The 20,993-nt window shown below is 44.8% G+C and overlaps 2 protein-coding genes across 2 annotated transcripts; both read left to right on the top strand.

Moving 5' to 3' along the window:
* Positions 1-4,861: 4,861 nt before the first annotated feature.
* On the top strand, positions 4,862-7,369 carry LOC308162580 (single-strand DNA endonuclease ASTE1-like; the record flags this gene model as incomplete). The annotated part of the gene is made up of 4 exons (XM_080536725.1): positions 4,862-6,124; positions 6,308-6,488; positions 6,576-6,819; positions 7,219-7,369. The coding sequence occupies 4 exons, from the start codon at positions 4,862-4,864 to the stop codon at positions 7,367-7,369; spliced, it is 1,839 nt and encodes a 612-aa protein (XP_080392851.1).
* A 5,758-nt stretch (positions 7,370-13,127) lies between these two features.
* Positions 13,128-19,935, top strand: LOC308162579 (small ubiquitin-related modifier 1; the record flags this gene model as incomplete). Its single annotated transcript, XM_080536724.1, has 5 exons — positions 13,128-13,139; positions 15,334-15,408; positions 15,540-15,617; positions 16,375-16,446; positions 18,145-19,935. 5 exons carry the CDS (start codon positions 13,128-13,130, stop codon positions 18,211-18,213), a joined length of 306 nt encoding a protein of 101 aa, XP_080392850.1. The 3' UTR covers positions 18,214-19,935.
* Positions 19,936-20,993: the final 1,058 nt, after the last annotated feature.

The raw sequence follows: 20,993 nt of genomic DNA, 5'->3' as shown, positions 1-20,993 counted from the left end.
TGACCTTGCACCAGGAAACGAGCTATGGTCGGAAGTGGTGGTGACCGAGGAAAGGAGTTAGGAAGACCTAGGAAAGGAGACATAGGAAAGGAGTTAGGAAGACCTAGTAAAGGAGTTAGGAAGACCTAGTAAAGGAGTTAGGAAGACCTAGGAGCTAGGAAATGGGACATAGGAAAGGAGTTAGGAAGACCTAGTAAAGGAGACATAGGAAAGGAGTTAGGAAGACCTAGTAAAGGAGTTAGGAAGACCTAGGACCTAAGGGCTTTCGAGATACCCCTACCCGAGGTAGAACAAATGACAACAATGATTTTTCTTATCTTTAGGGTCTCCCATTAATGAAATTGATTGTTGTCAAATTTTATTTTTGGGGAAAATATGTTTTTTTGGTTGTTCTTTAGAGCTACCCCAATCCCTGAAAAAGACCCAAATTAGATCAGGCCGAATATGGGGAAGGTGACAAAAAAATATAATGAATATGGGCTTAAAGTGCAGACTCTCAGCTTTAGGGTAAGAGTATTCACATCCAAATTGAAGGAAGGGTTCAGGAATTACAGCTCTCTAATATGTAACTCCCTCTTTTTCAAGGGACCAAAAGTAATTGGACAATTGACTCAAAGGCTGTTTCATGGGCCAGTGTGGGCTATTCCTTTATTATTTCTTTATCAATTAAGCAGGTAAAAGGTCTGAGTTGATTCCAAGTGTGGCATTTGAAGTTGGAAGCTGTTGCTGTATACGCACAACATGCAGTCAACAGAGCTCTCAATGCAAGTGAAACAGGCCATCCTTAGGCTGCAAAAACAAACAAAAAAATCCATCAGAGAGATAGCGGGAACATTAATAGTGGCCAAATTAACTGTTTGGTACATTCTGAGAAAAAAAGAACGCACTGGTGAGCTCGGCACCACAAAAAGGTCTGGACGTCCATGGAAGACAAGAGTGGTGGATGATCTCAGGATCCTTTACATGGTAAAGAAAAACCCCTTCATGAATTCTGAAGTGTTTAGGGATACTGATAGTGTCTGCTCAGATTCAGACAAATTCAGCTAAATTGATTGGATGGTGCTTCACAATTCAGATGGACAATGACCCAAAACATACTGCGTAAGCAACCCAGGAGTTTTTTAAGGCAAAGAAGTGGAATATTCTGCAATGGCCAGAGTCAATCACCAGATCTCAACCCGATCAAGCATGCATTTCACTTTCTGAAGACAAAACTAACTAAAAACTAAAACTAAACAAACAACAACTGAAGCCTTCTGCGCCCCGGGCCGATGTAAAAGTTGGATGGGGGGCGCATTATAAATAAAATTAACATAACATAACATAACAACTGAAGACTGCTGCAGTAAAGGCCTGGCAAAGCATCACAAAGGAGGAAACCCAGCATTTGGTGATGTCAATGTGTTCTAGACTTCAGGTAGTCATTGCCTGCAAAGGATTCTCGACAAAGTATTAAAAATGAACATTTTATTTATGATTATTTGTCCAATTACTTTTGAGCTCCTGAAAATAGGGGACTGTGTATAAAAATGGTTGCAATTCCTAAACGTTTCATACAATATTTTTGTTCAACCCCTTGAATTGAAGCTGAAATTCTGCACTTCAATTACATCTCGACTGTTTCATTTCAAATCTATTGTGGTGGCATACAGAGCCAAAAGTATGGAAATTGTGTCACTGTCCAAATACTTCCGGACCTAACTGTATATGCTTCCATTTATGGCCTTTAGGATTACCAGTTCTATAGGAGGTTTCCCAACTTTCAATATGATGAAATTGGCACTCCTCAAATATTCACTACATTAAATTATTCACTGTTGACTTTTAAAAATATATTAATCCACAGATTTGTTATTCTTCCGTTCAAAGTCAAAGTCAGTGAGAGAGAATCAAGTGTGCACTGCGTTCACTAACAGTATTGTCACATCTGGGCAATCTGTATCTCCATCCTGTAAAACAAAATGTTTTTATTGTGACAGAGGTTGTATAAGTTGGAGACTTGCAGCCACTTCAGAGCATTTACAGGTCACATGACAGTGATGTTATGTTTGGTCAGATAATAATAATAATAACTTTATTTGTATCGTGCTTTTCTTGCAAACGTTGCAGCTCAAAGTGCTTCAATCATTATATAATCTTAATTTAATGATTTAGCCATTTAAAGGCAATATTAAAAAGATGGGTTTTTAGTCTTGACTTGAACATATTTGCTGAGGTTGCATCCCTAATGTAAACTGGCAGTGCATTCCACAATTTGGGTGCATAAAATGAGAATGCAGCCTCACCAAATCTCTTCTTTTGTACATGTGGTACACAGAGAAAACCAGCGTCAGAAGACCTGAGAGCTCTATTGGGCTGATATGCTAGCAAAAGGTCTTTCAGATATTCTGGTGCTGTGCCAGTGAGAGCTTTATAAACAAGCAGACGGATCTTGAAAACTATTCTGAACTTAACAGGAAGCCAGTGTTTATACGAGTTATATGAGCTTGTCTGCTTGTTTTGGTTAAAACTCTCGCTGCTGCATTTTGGACTAATTGTTGCTGGCCAATAGCTTTCTTCGGAAGACCAGAAAGGAGACTGTTACAATAGTCCAAATGTGTAATAACAAAAGCATCCATTAACACTTCTGCATCAGCTTGCAGAAGTGTTAATGAGAACATTCAACAGAGAACATTTCTAACTTTTGCAATATTCCGTAGATGATAAAAAGCATTTCTAGTGATAGATTTGATGTGAGGCTCAAAGCTTAAGTCAGAATCTATAATCACACTTAGGGCCGGTTTCACAGACAAGGCTTAAGCCCTACTCCTGGACTAAATCACGCTTTCAATGTAGAATCGCCATTGATGATGCTTTTTAGTCTAGGATTAGGCTTATCCTTGTCTGTGAAACCGGCCCCTAGATTCTTAGCTTCATGTTTGCAGTTTGAAAGCAAGGTTCCCATCGTATTCGACAATTTGTCTTTTTGTGGTTTTGGTCCAATGACAAGAATCACAGTTTTGTCCTGATTTAGTTGTCGACATTTTTTCCAAAGTTTTATATCTCGGAGACAATTCTCCAGCGAGCTGAGTGCATGTGAGTTATCAGGCAATACTGATATGTACAGCTGAGTATCATCAGCATAACTATGAAAAATGTACACCATGTTTTCTGATGATTCCACCTAATGGGATCATGTACAGGGAGAAGAGCAAGGGACCAAGAATAGACCCCTGAGGGACCCCACATGTAATGTCAACATTATCAGAAACAGAGTTTCCCAGGACAACAGAGAAATGCCTACCAGCTAGATAAGATTTAAACCACTCTAATACAAGTCCTGAGAGACCAACACAGTTTTCTAAACGATGTATTAGGATAGTGTGATCTACTGTATCAAAAGCAGCACTCAAATCTAACAAGACAAGAACTGATACACCACCAGCATCTATGATAAGTCTGAGATCGTTTACAACCTTTATTAATGCAGTCTCAGTACTGTGGTTAGAACGAAAACCTGATTGAAACTTCTCAAATAAAATGTTTTTGCTAAGAAAATCAGTAAGTTGTCTGAAAATCACTTTCTCAAGGATTTTACTTAGAAATGAAAGGTTAGATATTGGTCTGAGATTTCCGAGAACAGAATTATCTTGCTTTCCTTTCTTAAGTAGTGGTTTTATAATGGCAGATTTTAGGGGAGTGGGATAGATGCCAGTTGATAGAGAGCAGTTCACAATTTCTAATACATTGTCAGTTAAACAGTCAAAAACACCTTTGAAGAACCATGTAACATCACCGTCTGTGGGGCCAACAAAGAATTAATTTTCTACAAAAGATCAACTCCTTTGGTGTGTTCAAACCCATTTTGTGTACTGTTTACTTGATTTACATCAAGAGCCTATTAACTTTTTATTTTATATGCTGGTTTAACGGTTTGTCTGTGAACGATAGAAACAGCTTGAATAGTGTAGTCAAAGTCTGCTGCAAAATGATTGGAGTCCAGCAGAGTGACTTAAACACTCTCTGGGAGAAACGTGTGGTCCAGAAGGCCAGAGGACTTATTGCCCTGCAAGACCATGTCCTGTCTAGTGAATTCAGGCTACTGCCATCAGGACGGCGCTATCAGGCGCCCCCCAGAAGGACAAACCGTTACGCCAAATCTTTTATTCCTTCAGCCATTCGGCTGCTAAATGAGTAGACCCAGCAGGGAAAGAGGTGGTCCTGCCATCTCCTATGCACTATTTTTAGCATCCCTTGAATCTGTTCTTAAATTTGAACTTGTGAATGTTGCACTTGTGAACCGTGGACTGGGTGCTGATCTCCAGTGATGAGTGTTTTGTTGTGTGATCGTGCATTGTTTGTGGCCATGAACTGGAAACTGAATTGCCCATCGCGGTAAATAAAGTATTCTGTATCTGTATCTGTGTAAATGGCGCCACATGCTGGCACCTTGAGACTAACCCTACATATTGGTTGATAGGAAAAAGTCACTGACGTCTACCTCCCAACCTCCCTCCTACAATGACTGTACAGTATATACACTCACTGAACACTTTATTAGGAACACCTGTACACCATCTCATTCATAATAGTGTGGGGAATGTTTTCTTGGCACACAGCTGTTAATACCATCAATCATCGCTTGAACGCCACACCCTATGGTACTTAGGGTTAGAGCTAAGGTATTTTGTATAGACGACGGGGACAATGGCAGGGTTTCGTTTATCAAAGAAATCAAAACAGTCATGTCCTGTCCTCCTGTAAATTGAAACAGAAAGCAACATGGTTTGGCATGGCACAGGTGATGAATGCAGGTATAAAAGTCATTTAGTGTCTGTGCGTCTGACTCTCCTCACACATCACAAACCAGAGACGGGACATCATGGGTGTTAAGGGTCTGATGGGCTTCGTTAGCGTAACTGGTTGTATCTTAGAGCCGGTTCAATTCAGAGACAGCAAGCTAGTCATTGATGGCACAAATCTTTACTACATACTTTATTTTAGGTCACTGTTGGACCAGACACACGGTGGAGACTACGATGGATTTCAGGACCTGGTCAGCCAGTTCTTCCAGGCCCTGAGAGACTGTGATGTCAAACCTTTTGTGGTTCTGGATGGAGGTGGTGACTACACCGACAGGAAGATTGACCTCATAAAGCTTCGAGCACAACAGAAGATCTTAATGGCGAATGACATGTCTGGGGGGTCTGAGCCGAAGGGTGTCTTACCCCTCCTCACCAAAGATGTCTTCATACAGTCCCTCGTCAGCCTGGAGGTTCCGTTCGCTAAGTGCATCGGCGAGGCGGATCCTGAGATCGCTTCCTTAGCCAATCAGTGGGGCTGCCCTGTACTGTCCAATGACAGCGACTTCTACATATACGACATCCAAGAGGGTTACCTTCTCTACGACCACTTTAAGTGGCAGGGGCTTGTCAATAGGGGAACCTCACATGGGTACATCGACTCCGAACGCTACACCGTGGCTAAGTTCTGTCAGCATTTCAACATCGCGAGGCAACTCGTCCCTGTCTTCGCCACCTTAGCCGGGAACGACTATGTGAAGTCATGTGACAGACGAGTGTTTGACCCCTGGGCCATTACTCAGTCACCCAGTACGAGCAGGAAACATGTCCTCCTGGACGGCATGCTACGTTGGCTAGCCCAGTTTCAGACACAGCAGGCGGCTCTGGAGGGTGCACTGAAACTCCTCAGTTTTGACCGGGACGTCCTCCACTTGAGCGTCAGTCTTTACGGTGAGATTCCTCACAGCTCGCTCGCCAGATATTTTGACGAGAACATCTCCCCCACTGCAGACAGTCTACCAGAGCCCTTACGTGTCCTGCCCAGCTGGACCCACCTGCCTCTGACAGAGGAGAAGCTCCCCTCCTCCGTCGTCATCAACGTGCTGGTGCTGAGGAGGGTCATTCTGGGTGGCCAGGTGGAGGACTACAACCAGCCCAGCTGCCACCTCACCTCTCAGCCCATACGACAGGTCCTCTATGGGCTTCTGCTGGGTGGGGAGGACAGCCAGGGTGTGGAGGAGTATATGAGAGAGGGCCTACACCTCACCAGTGACATGGTTAGACCTGTCCTGCCCAGCGGGACACATGCAGCGGGACACATGCAGCTGGAGACACTGAGAGAGGTACTGACTATATACTATAATATACTATGACTATACTATGATATACGGGTGTCTTTGTGTGTGTGTGTGTGCGTGTATTACTACTGTATAGTGTATGATACAGCGTGCTAATGTGTATCGTTGTTATCATCACTCTTCATCTCTCGTTCTCATGCTCAGACCCCACGGTCTGAGCGTCTGCAGGTGTTCCTGGATGTACTACGCGTGTCCCCCTCAGTTTTGGAAGGCGTCCCCTCTCACCTGCAGCTTCCTGTGTGTGTCACCCGTTTCTGGCTGCGTCACGCCGAACCCCGACCACTCCAGCTCCACCTGAGGGCCCTGTTACTGGGTGTGGTGTACGGAGAGCTCTGCAGGCAGCAGAGAGGTAGGTTTTCAGCCCAAAAATGGAGGTGGATGTCATCCAGGCCTATCCTGTAAATGATCTAAAACAGGGCTTTGGTTTTCCCTGCAGAGGGGGGCGGCGACCGAGGTTGGACAGAAGTTGTAGGCAGGATGAAGAGGATGAAGAAGAGGGGGAGGACCGAGATGGGACAGGAAGTTGTAGAGAGGATGAAGAAGATGAAGAAGGAAGGGGAAGGGAGGCAGCTGGAGCTGGGCGTGGCTCACACGTTCAGCCAATGGCAAAGCTGCCTGAAGGACAGCCTCCAAATGAACCAGCTGCTGTGCTTCCCTCTACCTGAGCCGGAATGTGCCTGGTACGGTAGCACCCTCTCAATGGACCTATCGCTAAGCCATGCCCCCTTTGAAAACTCAGACAAACAAACAACGCTTCACTGACAGTGACTGACTGACCGACGTGACTGAATGACATTCAATGACTTACAATGGCGGGAGTTGGCACATTTCTGATTTCCCACACCAAGTAATAGACATGTTTTTTTTAAAGATGACAGAAGCTTTAGAAGCTTTTCACCATCAGATATTAGCAAGTTGTCAGAGTTTTCTGCCTGTCGTGACTTTTGCTGTGATATGATTGGACAATTTCTATTTTAGGGCGTGGCTTAACGATAGGTCCATTGAAAAGTATAGTATGTTAGTCCCTTATACTGTACATGGCCTCTGATTTCATCTCTGTCTGTGTTTGTGTTGACCAGGTTGTACTGCGGTCCTCTGGTGCACCAGCTGGTGGTTTGGCTGAGGGAGAACGACACATCTGGAGACAGAGAAGCTCTACTGGGCGACCACCCCGCATCTGGCCAGCTCTTCCGAGATCTATACCGGAAATGTTATTATTATGATGAGTAAGTCCTTTTGTAAGAATATTGTATGCCCGTGGAGTTGTCCTTTAAGACATGTTAAAGTGATCACTTGTTGTCCTTTAGATACAGTAGAACCAGTTATACCAGCCATATGTGTACACCTGCGTAGTTTGAGGTTTATTATAAACCATGAGGTCCAACCAGTCTGAGATTCCATTCACTATTGTGATGACAACAACAACAAAAACCAATAGACTAGAATAGATTTATTGCTTTCCTCCAGAAATCCAACCACCAGGTTATCTGTCGGGCATACAACATCACATACCTTTTCAATGCATTTTTAAATAAACTCTCCCTCTGTGAACGGCGTGCATGCTCTTGCTATTTCCTCCGCTATTATAAAGCTTGTCTTCACAGCTACCTCACACTGACTGTTGATGTGAGTAAACATGTTTTGCTATTATTGAAGGTTGCATTTTAATTCTTTGACTTTTTTGCAGTCTTTGAAGTTTGAATACACAAAATAAATGTTCTATTGGCCACCTCATTCGATATTCATTGTCCACTTTTCTGTTTTGGCCATTGTTTACGCTAGCTACCTTTGGAAAGGCAGATAGCAATTATGTTGTTTGTATTGTAGCAGGGGCGGGGCTAGGGGGTGGCTACTTGGGCTCAAGCCCCGGATGTTTTCTGAAAAGCCCCGAATGTTTTACTTTCACCCCCCCAAAAAAAAAAAGAGTAACGTGCAGTACCAGAGTCCAACAGAGAGGCAGCAGCTGTGCGACATTAGCCTGCGTACTGCGTAGCCTGCCCTGCCCTGAAGAAGAAGTGATCTCAATCAGTGCCTGACTTGCAAAATTGTAAAGATGGATATCCGAAAGTTGTTTTCAACAAAACAAGCGCCAAGAACTGTTGCAGCAGCAGTATCAGCAGCTGACAACAATGACATCACCAGCAGTGCCTTAACCACTGCGCCAGCCAGACCGCTGTGATGACAGCAATGCAAGTTGAAACAATTACTTCTATTTTTACACTCTTTTATTTATTGATCTATCGATCTATCTATCACACTTTCAAAATATCAAGTTATCTATCACACAATCAAACTATCTATCGATCGATCACACTTTCAAAATATCAAATTATCTATCTATCACACAGTCAACCAATCTATCTATCTATCTCGTGTGAAGTGGGAACTAATATTTCCTAAAAGAGGAACTGTCGTTCGGGATGTAGTTTCCGCCTGTGAGCCTTTTTTGACGCACGTATTACTTTAGCCAGTGTTTTAGCTTGCTCGCGACCAGGCTAATTATATCCGACTCAGAAGGAGCTCAACAAAGGAGCTCAACAACCGAACGCAAGCTAACATTATCGAGGCTTAGAACTTTATCGAGGCTTAGAAGATAATCTCGCTTAGTGGAACGGGGCCCTGGTCGCTACCACGTTTGTTCTGAAGGATTGGTTGCATAGCAACCAAGCAGCGAATTATTTGAGCCACATTGATGGAACCGAATGCAAGCTGAAATTAGCGCCCGGATCTGATTTAAACCTGGATCAGATTTAATCGCCTTTGTAGGAACGGCCTCCAGATCTCAACTTCTGAGATGTGTGTCTTTGTTGGACATTGTTCCGGTCAGATATAATGAAATGAAAACATGGAGCAGTTGAAAACATGCTGTAGTCATGTGATTACCCAGCATCCTCTTCTTGCCCAGCTTCTCTGACCAATAGCCTGCCAGCACCGTGTGGGCGGAGCCTGCAGTGAGAAAACAACATGGATTATTATTTTATCTGCTTTTAACATCTCTGAGATGGAATATTTCTGTATATTTCACTATTTTCACATCCTTATGAAGATAACACACACACACACACACACACACCTGTGACAGGATCCTCTGGGATGCCGTTCCAGGGGGCGAAGTATCGTGAGTAGAAGTCGTAGCCCGGCTGGCTGTCTGGAGCTCCCAGCATGGTGACGATCAGGCTCTCCCCCTCCCATTGGCCTCGCTGGAGAGAAGAGAGGCCGGGTCAGGCTGGAAGCTGGTCAACAACAACAACAACAGGCTGGTCAACACTGACCTAACAACAACAACAACAACAACAGGCTGGTCAACACTGACCTAACAACAACAACAACAACAACAACAACAACAACAACAACAACAGGAGGCTGGTCAGCAATGAGCTAACAACAACCCCAAGCCCCTAGCCTAGCCCCGACCCCATCCCCGCCCATAGCACGCCTCTAGCCCCCAGTCCCTAGCCCATGTTTACCTGTCACAGGTGTCTGCCTCTAGCCCAGCCCCCTAACCCCGCCCCTGGCCCCACCTATAGCCCTGGCCCCGCCCCTAGTCCCACATCTAGCCCTAGGCCCGCCCATAGCCCTAGCCCCGCCCCTAGCCAGAAGAACTGGGGGCCATTCCACTAAAGGTGGATCAGTATAGCGGCGATTGAAATAAATGCGGCGATCAGGCAACTCGAGATTGGAATTCAAGCCTCAGGTGATTCCTCGAACGAGGATCAGGCTTGTGTCATCAGTGTTCACAGAAGACAGGCTTACAAATCTTCGATATGGGCGCGTGCACGCAGACATAAAGAGCCCCGAAGAGTCGATCTGTCGAAATGAAGATACTCCACTCTGCAGGGGTACTACATTTGCGCAGCATTCCCGAATTATTGATCTTTATGAAGACGGAAAAATAAGATGTAAAATAGTGCAATACTGCCGCAATTAACAAGGCGAGGGAAATGGTTTGGCAAGAAATTGCTGACCGATTAAATGCGTAGGACATACTAGCCCCAGTTATTGTTATATGTTCATATTTTAATAAATGAATATTACTACTGTGGTGATATCAGCAGCAGGCTACAAACTGTCATATCGCCACGATGGCCTAGTGGTACCCACCGCTGCCACAGGATTTATTCATCATTTTTAGACATGGTTCGAATCCCTCTTTTAGACGCACTTTTTACTGCATTTCGTTGTCTGAATCTAATCTAAAATCTCATCTAAAAAAGTATGTAGGCTATACAATTATGGTGCAGGCTAATTTACAAGAACTGACACGATTACAATGGTGTTTGAAGCCTTTGCATGAAATCTTCGGTTAAATGTAAAAAAAAAAAAAAAACGTAGTCAAGTCTCGAACTCGCAACCTTTGGGACTCCACAGGGCTCGACAGTGCGACCATTTCACTCGCAATTGCGACTAAAAATACATCTGTGCGACTAGAGAAATAAATTCACGAGCACACTGTGCGAGTACAGATTTTTTTTTTTTTTATTATATATATATTTTTTAATTCTAAAAATAAATCTGCGCGAACCGTGTGGCCACATTTTAAGCCGACTCAGCCAGCCCGCTACGACCACGGGAAGTCATGTTAAAAGTGAAGTTACTTCTGTTAAACTGGCGCTAAGCTAACATCGCTAATCGCTAACTCCCTCCTGGGCCTTAAAGAGACAAGCGCCCTTTTCTCATCTCAAGCTTCATTAGCTTCATTAGCTCACCACATCTACAGATTTGGTCCCACACACTCCAGATTTGAACCCAAGGTTACAACCAGGGTTAACTACCCAGGGTAGAAAGTAGAAAGCTCTCAGACCTTCAGAACCCATTGAAAGTAGTGGAGGTACTCCAGAAGTCCAAATGCATCTCTAACCCTAGGAAACCCTAGGAAGCAAGTTGCCTAATGGCATGAAAATGCAACATGTTATACTTGAGTGTGGCAGAGAGGTGGGACCCCCGGGGATGGTGGTGTGCTAACAGCTAGCCGCCGCAGAGGCACTGTGCTGGGCTGGCCACCTCCACATGTCACCACCCCGGGCAGCATGGGGCTGGGGACTGGTCATCTGGATGTGGGGTAGTTTAATACCCCTAGATGTGGAGTTGTCTGGCCACCGTGTGTGACTGATGTAGCCTGACCCAGCAGCAGGGAGGTGGGCAGCATGGAGCTGCTAGCTGACAGACCTAGCCCTAAAGCCTGGCTGGGCTGCTAGCTGCTAGCTGACAGGCATGACATGGATGAATGAATGAACATGCTGCTAACCAGGAGAACTTGACACAGCTAGTTACCATAATACAATGCCATCAACTCTGCGTCTAGTAGGGCTGTAGGCATGGGCCAATGTGTGATTTTGGTGCAAAAATGGCAAAATCACTAATAAAAATGTGTTATAATAAAAAAATTCACTGTGCTCCTAAATTTCTTTGTGTGCCCCTAACATTTTTCATTTAGGAGCACATGTGCTCCTAGTGAAAAAGGTTAGCGTAGAGCCCTGGGACTCCAGCCAGCTGCCTTAACCACTGCGCCAACCAGACTGCTGTGATAACAGCAATGCAAGTTGATAGACATACCTATTCATTTTATTTTATTTTTTACACTTTTTAATTTATGTATCCATCGATCTATCTATCTATCTATCACACTTTCAAAATATCTAGTTATCTATCACACAATCAAACTATCTATCGACCGATCACACTTTCAAATTATCAAATTAACTATCTATCACACAGTCAAACTATCTAATCTATCTGAGCTCCCCATGGCTGTCAGAACGGCAGAGTCACTACCCATCTTCCGTCGTAGACTGAAGACCCATCTCTTCAGGTTACATCTTAACTGCTCCTCCTGAGACATCTTCTGACCCTCACCACTACGTCTCCTAAAGACACCCGCTTTCCCCTCTACTGTGTCCCTAAGAACTTCTATTGCCCCCCTTGTACTGTTTCTCAGTTTCTCCAGTAATATTAAAAAAAAAAAGTTTTAGTAGAGGCCGATAATAGGGAGAAGGTTTTTCCTTCTATCAGTGGCCCCGGGCCCGAGCTAGAGTACTCTTCCTGCAACGAATGGTGGACTGCTGATTCACATGCTTAGTATTCAAATGTATTGATTGTAAGTCGCTTTGGAATAAGGCGTCTGCTAAATGCCAAAAATTTAAATGTCTATCTATCTCGTGTGAAGTGGGAACTAATATTTCCTAAAAGACACATGAGGAACTGTCGTTCGGGGTTTAGTTTCCGCCTGTGAGCCTTTTTTGACGCACGTCTTACTATAGCCTGTGTTTTAGCCTGGTCGCAACCAGGCTAATTATATCTGACTCAGAAGGAGCTCAACCAAGCAGCGAATTATTTGAGCCACATTGATGGAACCGAACGCAAGCTAACATTATCGAGGCTTAGAACTTTATCGAGGCTTAGAACTTTATCGAGCTTCGTGGAATAGCCCCCGGGACTGCATGTAAAAACAAAGTGGCATGTATTACCTTAGGACCCCCTCGAAAACGAGATGGCTCATCTCAATGGGGTTTTATCCTAATAAAAGAAATTTACAACGTATGGGCCCTAGTTTCTCTACTCACCTGATTCTACTTACCTACTTGATAATGCAACTTTAAATTCATAATAAGAATGCCATTACCAGCGGGGATTTTAAATCAGGCTAAACCTCCATTTACATGGGCTAAAAGCTGTTGTAACTTTGGCTCTAGTCTACAAGTGTTCACATGGAATTTTATTAAGTTTTAATATGTTTTCAGGCAAGAAAGTAACCATGTCTATTCCCAAAATGTGGCCAGTTTATCAAAATAACCCGTTTATATATATATCTGATCCGACGTTTGTTTTCCACTTCTGTGGGCTAAATGTTAAAACTGTTCCACAAACTTCTTTACCCAGAATGCCGTGGGGGCGACACAGCTCTTTTCCAGTGACGTCACGTGCTGTTTTGTGGGGGGCTCGAGAAGAACAGCAAACAACAAACACGGTGACACGCAGAGAGACCATCATCATGTCAGACACGGTGAGTCACATCACACAACAGCTGGGCGACGAACACATTTATACATATGACACGTGTGGTATATGTGCTAACATAGGAACTATACATCACCAGTGTGTTCGCATTCATGTTTGAGCGATGTGCTAACGCTAGTCGGCTAGCTGTCTCTAGGTCTGCCCCTGCTAGCCTATTAGCCTTGTAGCTAACCTGAGCCACACACACAGCCCTGCTAGCCTTGTAGCTAACCTGAGCCACACACACAGCCCTGCTAGCCTTGTAGCTAACCTGAGCCACACACACAGCCCTGCTAGCCTGGTAGCTAACCTGAGCCCAGACACACAGCCCTGCTAGCCTGGTAGCTAACCTGAGCCCAGACACACACAGCCCTGCTAGCCTTGTAGCTAACCTGAGCCCAGACACACAGCCCTGCTAGCCTGGTAGCTAACCTGAGCCACACACACAGCCCTGCTAGCCTTGTAGCTAACCTGAGCCCAGACACACAGCCCTGCTAGCCTTGTAGCTAACCTGAGCCACACACACAGCCCTGCTAGCCTGGTAGCTAACCTGAGCCAGACACACACAGCCCTGCTAGCCTTGTAGCTAACCTGAGCCCAGACACACAGCCCTGCTAGGCTGGTAGCTAACCTGAGCCCAGACACACACAGCCCTGCTAGCCTTGTAGCTAACCTGAGCCACACACACAGCCCTGCTAGCCTGGTAGCTAACCTCAGAGCCCAGACACACACAGCCCTGCTAGCCTTGTAGCTAACCTGAGCCCAGACACACAGCCCTGCTAGCCTTGTAGCTAACCTGAGCCCAGACACACAGCCCTGCTAGCCTTGTAGCTAACCTGAGCCCAGACACACAGCCCTGCTAGCCTTGTAGCTAACCTGAGCCCAGACACAGCCCTGCTAGCCTTGTAGCTAACCTGAGCCCAGACACACAGCCCTGCTAGCCTTGTAGCTAACCTGAGCCAGACACACAGCCCTGCTAGCCTGGTAGCTAACCTGAGCCAGACACACACAGCCCTGCTAGCCTTGTAGCTAACCTGAGCCCAGACACACAGCCCTGCTAGCCTGGTAGCTAACCTGAGCCCAGACACACAGCCCTGCTAACCTTGTAGCTAACCTGAGCCCAGACACACAGCCCTGCTAGCCTTGTAGCTAACCTGAGCCAGACACACAGCCCTGCTAGCCTTGTAGCTAACCTGAGCCCAGACACACAGCCCTGCTAGCCTTGTAGCTAACCTGAGCCCAGACACACAGCCCTGCTAGCCTTGTAGCTAACCTGAGCCCAGACACACAGCCCTGCTAGCCTTGTAGCTAACCTGAGCCAGACACACAGCCCTGCTAGCCTTGTAGCTAACCTGATCCAGACACACAGCCCTGCTAGCCTTGTAGCTAACCTGAGCCCAGACACACAGCCCTGCTAGCCTTGTAGCTAACCTGAGCCCAGACACACAGCCCTGCTAGCCTGGTAGCTAACCTGAGCCCAGACACACAGCCCTGCTAGCCTTGTAGCTAACCTGAGCCAGACACACAGCCCTGCTAGCCTTGTAGCTAACCTGAGCCAGACACACAGCCCTGCTAGCCTGGTAGACATGAGACTGCATACATATGAGGGGAGTCAGCCCAGTATGGCTTTGTACATAACAGTGTGCCAGTGATGCTGTCTCCTTAGGCTTAATGACCTGCCAGGGGACCAGGTCATGAAGTACACAGTGATGTGTTTCGGGATAATGAACTGGAAATGAAAAGTAAAGAGCTGTGATAAACAGAATCTAGGCAGCAGAGTGTCATAGGCTATGTTGTATGCTAATGCTTGCTAATGCTAGCTACGCCAGACAACACACCATCATGTTGTCTACGAAGCAGCACGACGCTTATCTTTTCCTGATTTGATGCTTTCAACAACATCCTTTGTGTGTCTGATAATCATGATGAGCAAAAGTTGAAAGGTGAAATCTTTAAGTTAGGGGTGGGCATCGACGATCGATAATTGATCGATAAGGATCTTGGTCGATCACAAAATAAAACATTTTTTTATTTTTTTTTTTGTGATCGACCAAATGTTTTATTTTGTGATCGACCAAGATCCTTATCGATCAATTATCGATCGTCGATGCCCACCCCTACTTAAGTGGATTAGTAGTCGTGGGCCTGTTGTTTACTTTGTGAACCCAGTGCCTTCATCATGAGACACACCTCCTTTACAGGACACGAAACCCTCCGGTCAGGATGGAGGAGAGAAAAAGGACGGGGAGTACATCAAACTGAAGGTGATCGGCCAGGTGAGTCATCCTGCGTGCTTCCACACAGGTGTTTTTATAGTTCACAGAACAGAGAGAAGCGATGGCCCAATTAGTGAGTTGGTGATGTCAAATGTGGTCCTGACCAGTTCACTCTGTTCAAACCCTCAAAGGACAACAGTGAAATCCACTTCAAAGTGAAGATGACGACACATCTCAAGAAGTTAAAGGAATCCTACAGCCAGAGACAGGTAATGTCTCACCGCTCACATCCCGATATAAAGAGGTTCTTTCCCCCCCACACATTTTTCATTTTATTGGACAGATACAGTGAAGACAGACAGGAAAGTAAGGAGAAGAAGGGAGAGAGGGCATGTCAGCAGGGCATGGGCCGGATTCTAACCCATGCCGACATGGGAATATGTGAGCACTGTAGACCACTGGACCACCCCAGGCCACATATAAATATGCTCTAGTGTTCCATTGGTAATAATAATAATAATATATGCTATTTAGCTGACGCTTTTATCCAAAGAGACTTGCATTGCAGTGAATGCATACATTTTTCAGTATACATGGTTCCAGCTGGAATAAGGCCTGAGGTGGTCCAGTGGTCTAGCACTATGGCCTGGGGTGGTCCAGTGGTCTGGCACCATGGCCTGGGGTGGTCCAGTGGTCTAGCACCATGGCCTGGGGTGGTCCAGTGGTCTAGCACCATGGCCTGGGGTGGTCCAGTGGTCTAGCACCATGGCCTGGGGTGGTCCAGTGGTCTAACACCGTGTCCTGGGGTGGTCCAGTGGTCTGGCACTGCGGTCTACAGGTATCTACATATGCCCATGTCGGCATGGGTTAGAATCTGGCCCAAGGCCCCTCTCCTCCTGACTTTCCTGTCTTTCTCCATTATCTATCCAATTAAAAGTGAGTTAGGCCTAATGATGATCAATACATTTGTGTTTTCCTTTACTGAACTATGTATTTACTTAACACTGTGTCCTGCTGGGTCTACAGGGTGTCCATATGAGCTCTCTAAGGTTTCTATTTGAGGGGCATAGAGTCGCAGACAACCAAACTCCAAAAGAGGTAGCTATGTCTCTGTCCTGTGAATATCTCTTAAGATCCATGGCCTGGTAATGTAGTTATAGCTACATGTGAAAAATATGTGACACGTTCTAGTGTTTTGGTCAGCATGTCGGTATCCGATGTAATGTTCAGACTTTTCTTTCGAAAAATGTGGATACATTTCCGTGTTGTTGAAAATCAACGACACATCGCTAGTCAACTAACACAGCTTGTTTTGTGAGCCTGCTAACAATGTAAAGTAGTGTTATAGTTAACTAGGTAGCAGTGGGGATTATTCACCCAATCCATTGCATTTTCATTGTGTTTCAAAATGAAAGTCCGAACATTTTGATGGATTGCCGACATGCGGACCAAAACACTACAACGTGTCACATATGGTTTGGTGGCTGTTTTTCTGTCTTAACTGCTGTGACTGAGCTTATGTGACTTAAACCGTCTGATATCGACGAGCCTCCAACTAAAACCTCTGTCCTTCCTTCAGCTGTGGATAATAATAATAAGCTTTATTTATATAACACCAGTACAATACAGCACAAAATAAAGAAAAGGTAACAGATTAAAATATACAAGGAATAACAGTAAAAGAGTGAAAACATGATAAAACATTATCTGATCAAGACTAACATCAGGTGGTCCACTACCGACTTTAACAGTTGGTTTACAGTCAGATTCCTCCAGCCATGACGTGTGCTTTTAATCAAACATAAACACTTCCAAATGTGTTGTGATATTCAGGACAGTACAGGCCCGTGCAATTGACTTGACGTGTGTTAAAATATGGCTAGTTTGGGTTTCAATACTAAAATAAAATAACTTGACACAGGTGTTGTGCATTAGCTAATCAAGTGGTATTGTTTAAAACCTTTATACCACTGCATTCACCAGTCTGCTTTATCCCTGAAGAAGTTCTATGACCGAAAGCTTGCAATGAACAAACATTTTTGGCACAGATTTGAGTGTGCAGATGCTGCTTTTTTGCACTCTATTTGATACTCTTCAGCTCCAGCAGCTCAGCTAAATCTGATCACGGATGAGCGGTGGTAATTTCACTATTTTAATACTAACATAACTATAGAGTGCAAAATAGCAGTGTCCGCACACTCAAACACTGTGCAAAAACGTAGTTTATTGAGCTTTCAGTCATAGACCTTCTTCAGACATAAAACAGACAAAGTGAATGCAGTGGTATAAAGGGTTCAAACAACATCACTTGATTTAGCCAATGCACAACACCTGTGTCAAAAATGTCACCCAGTGGCTAGGCATCAAGGGAATTGTAGTCTTAAGGGCTCTGCACACAGCGTGCGATTTCTGTTGCGCATCAACGTTCCATTTTGAAGTTTGAATGGAAGTCTATGAGAACATCGCATTTACCCACACACGGCCCCGATTTTAATCGCACGGCGAACATTCGATTCCATTCATTTTGAATGGGACAAAGCACACGGCGTGCGAGTTTTGTCGCACTGCTTTGTCCCATTCAAAATGAATGGAATCGAATGTTCGCCGTGCGATTAAAATCGGGGCCGTGTGTGGGTAAATGCGATGTTCTCATAGACTTCCATTCAAACTTCAAAATGGAACGTTGATGCGCAACAGAAATCGCACGCTGTGTGCAGAGCCCTTTAGATTTAGTGGACTACAAAAAAGTGTTCACTTCGTTCAATAATAACGTAACTAAAACGTCTCTCCCTCCAGCTGGGGATGGAGGACGAGGACGTGATCGAGGTCTATCAGGAACAGACGGGCGGACTACGGAACAACTGAATCTACCTGGGTTTACTTTTTTTTCTTTTTTTTTGTGTGTGATTATATTGTATTTTATATTTGTACTATTCTATCCGCCTAGCAGTGAACTGAACAGTAAAATGACGTGACGGTCGCCAGCAAGTCCATTCATGGCTTTAGTTCTTATTGTCCCAGAGTTCAGTTCTGTTCCGAACATGAAGATGTCACGCGATATGCATTATGGCCCTTGGTCTTCAAAAACGTCAACGTTCAACTTGACTGATATCATTATTCGTTAGATGTGCTTGTTCAAGAAGCACAACTTGCGGGGGTATTTAGTGGACATCACAATCCTGGAAAACTTCTGTTTGTTTGTAAAAAAAAAAGAACAGGTCAAATATCTCACTGAGCTCAGAGTAACTACCGTTTCCTCTGATTTCAAGTCACGTCTGGTTCGTCTGTTTGTTAACGCGATGTGTTGGTAATCATAAGTGACACGGACTGGTGAAAGGGGTTCCGTAGTTCCGTGTTTCAAAATAAAAGTCTGGACACTGGACAGTTTGATTGGATGCCGACTTGTTCCCCCTTTCACCAGACTGCGTCACACACTACAAACACGTCCTCATCAGGCTAATGGGGGGTATTCCATCAACGTTGCCCGTAGGAAAATCCAGGCTTATTTTTGATAACTGGGGGTAGTTATCAAAAATAAGCCTGGATCAAACTGTCCAGACTTTTATTTTGAAACACGGAACTACGGAACCCCTTTCACCAGTCCGTGTCACTTATGATTACCAACACATCGCGTTAACAAACAGACGAACCCCCCCGGTCACACTCCAAGCTGTGGACGTTTCAAGCCAACACACACTGAGCAGTTCCACTGACAGATCTTAACCCCACTTGTATATTTTGTATACATATTTTTTATCTTTTGTGTGTGAGTTAAGGACAATTTTATAACTTTATTCTGGCACAGCATCTCATCTTAGCCCATTTCAGGAGGAAAGAGTGCAGGTTTGATTTTTCTATTGTGTAGTTACACACATGCGCCCTGTTTGAAGTCTCTCAAAACACACCTTTCCTGCCCTCTCCCCTCCTGCTTGAAGAAGTCACTTGTCTTCCCATGATCTGATTGGTGACAGCAATGCTGTAGGAAGTTTGCTGCATCCAATCACGTTTCATCTGTGATTATTAGGGATACACCGAAATGAAAGGAAACACTTGGCCGAATGCCCAACAATGCCTACTATTCGGCAGTAAACATTCAGTCTTTTTCCACACTCGGCTGAATACATTTGGTGAGCGAACCTTCGGTGCATCCCTAGCGATTGTTGCGTGAGGGAGAGCAGGGATGGAGGGTGGTTTGAAAGGATTTGGAACGGGGCCGTAGATCTCCTCAGAAGCTTTAGGTCTTATTTACCCAGCTCCTCCATGGGTCCCCTGAGCTCCACCGCAGTAAAGCAGAGATCTCCCTGGAAACACTGGCTGGGTTCCAACATGCGCTCCTGCAACCCTCTCCTAGAGAGTGTAGCGTACTCGGTGCACGCTCCACACGGAGTGCAGGGACGCTATGTTGGAACGCGGCCGACGTCTCACTGTGTCGAGCCACAGAGGCCCCCTCTGATGATGTCACTTTTAGAAGTGTGTTTTTCTTTCTTTTTTTCTTTTTTTTCCCCTTCCCCTCCGTGTTGCCATGGAAGCGGATGCACACAGCGTTGTTGTATATGATTAGGCAGTGGAGAGGACGAGTCGCTCCGGGAAGGTTTGAGACTATGAGAAATGTTTTCTAAATAAAGTCTATGGAAAAGAAGACTCCCTGTTTTCAGTCTCGTTATTTGGAAGTGTGGTGACTGGCGAGAGTACGTCACACGGGAGTAACACAGGTGTTAGGGCCTTATTCTTCAAAGTGCTGAATTAACAGATTTTTTGTTTGTTTATCCCTTATTTTACCGCCAATGCAGGGCTTGTCCGAGGATGACCTAGTAGTAACCAGGTAAATTGACTGAGAACATATGGGAGAGTTGTAGAGGAGAGGGGGATGAAGGGTAGAGGAGAGATGGATGAATGGGGCAATAGAAGGTTGTGATAGTACAAGGGCCAGGACAGATGGGGGGGTTTAGCCACAGGGGTGCAAACTTGTCACCTTTCTGCTAAATTAGCCATTTTTATCTCAAAATATGTCATCCATGTGAATCGTGTAGATCTGCAAAATAAATATTTTGGGTGGGGAGGTGGGGGTTCTCATCCAAGTCACATGATGCACGAGCTAACTAACCTCCCTGTTTGCTGAACTCTGCTGCTGTTGAAATAACCTTTAGCTTCAGGGAGCTAGGTACAATTGCAGACAGCCTAGAAAACACAGTCACAGTAAACTGTTTTTGAAGTAATTCTGCTGGTGTTAAGGTCAGTGCTGCCGCTACTTACACATGCATCATTGTTAGACCACCGTTCGTGCTAGCGATATCTATTTAACACCATTAGTGCTAGCGCTATCCCCCCTAAGGTTAGCCACAAAAAAAATAATGTGTCACCTTTTTGGGCCATCACCAGTTTTCACCCCTGTAAGCCAGGATACCAGAGTTAATATGCCTACTCTGCCATACGCTTCATGGGATTATTATTTTTTAAATATTATTATTTTAAAAAATTAAATAGGTTTTTAGGTCATTTCTGCTTTATTGGGATGGAGACAGTAGAGATTTATAGGAAGGATGGGTGAGAGAGAGGAGGGATGACAGGAAGGATGGGTCAGAGAGAGGAGGGATAACAGGAAGGATGGTTGAGAGAGAGGAGGGATGATGACATGCAGGATATGT

This window comes from Nansenia antarctica, assembly GCF_963989245.1.
Source record: "Nansenia antarctica genome assembly, chromosome: 7".
NCBI lineage: Eukaryota > Metazoa > Chordata > Actinopteri > Argentiniformes > Microstomatidae > Nansenia > Nansenia antarctica.
This window is presented reverse-complemented; position numbering and strand designations above follow the sequence as displayed.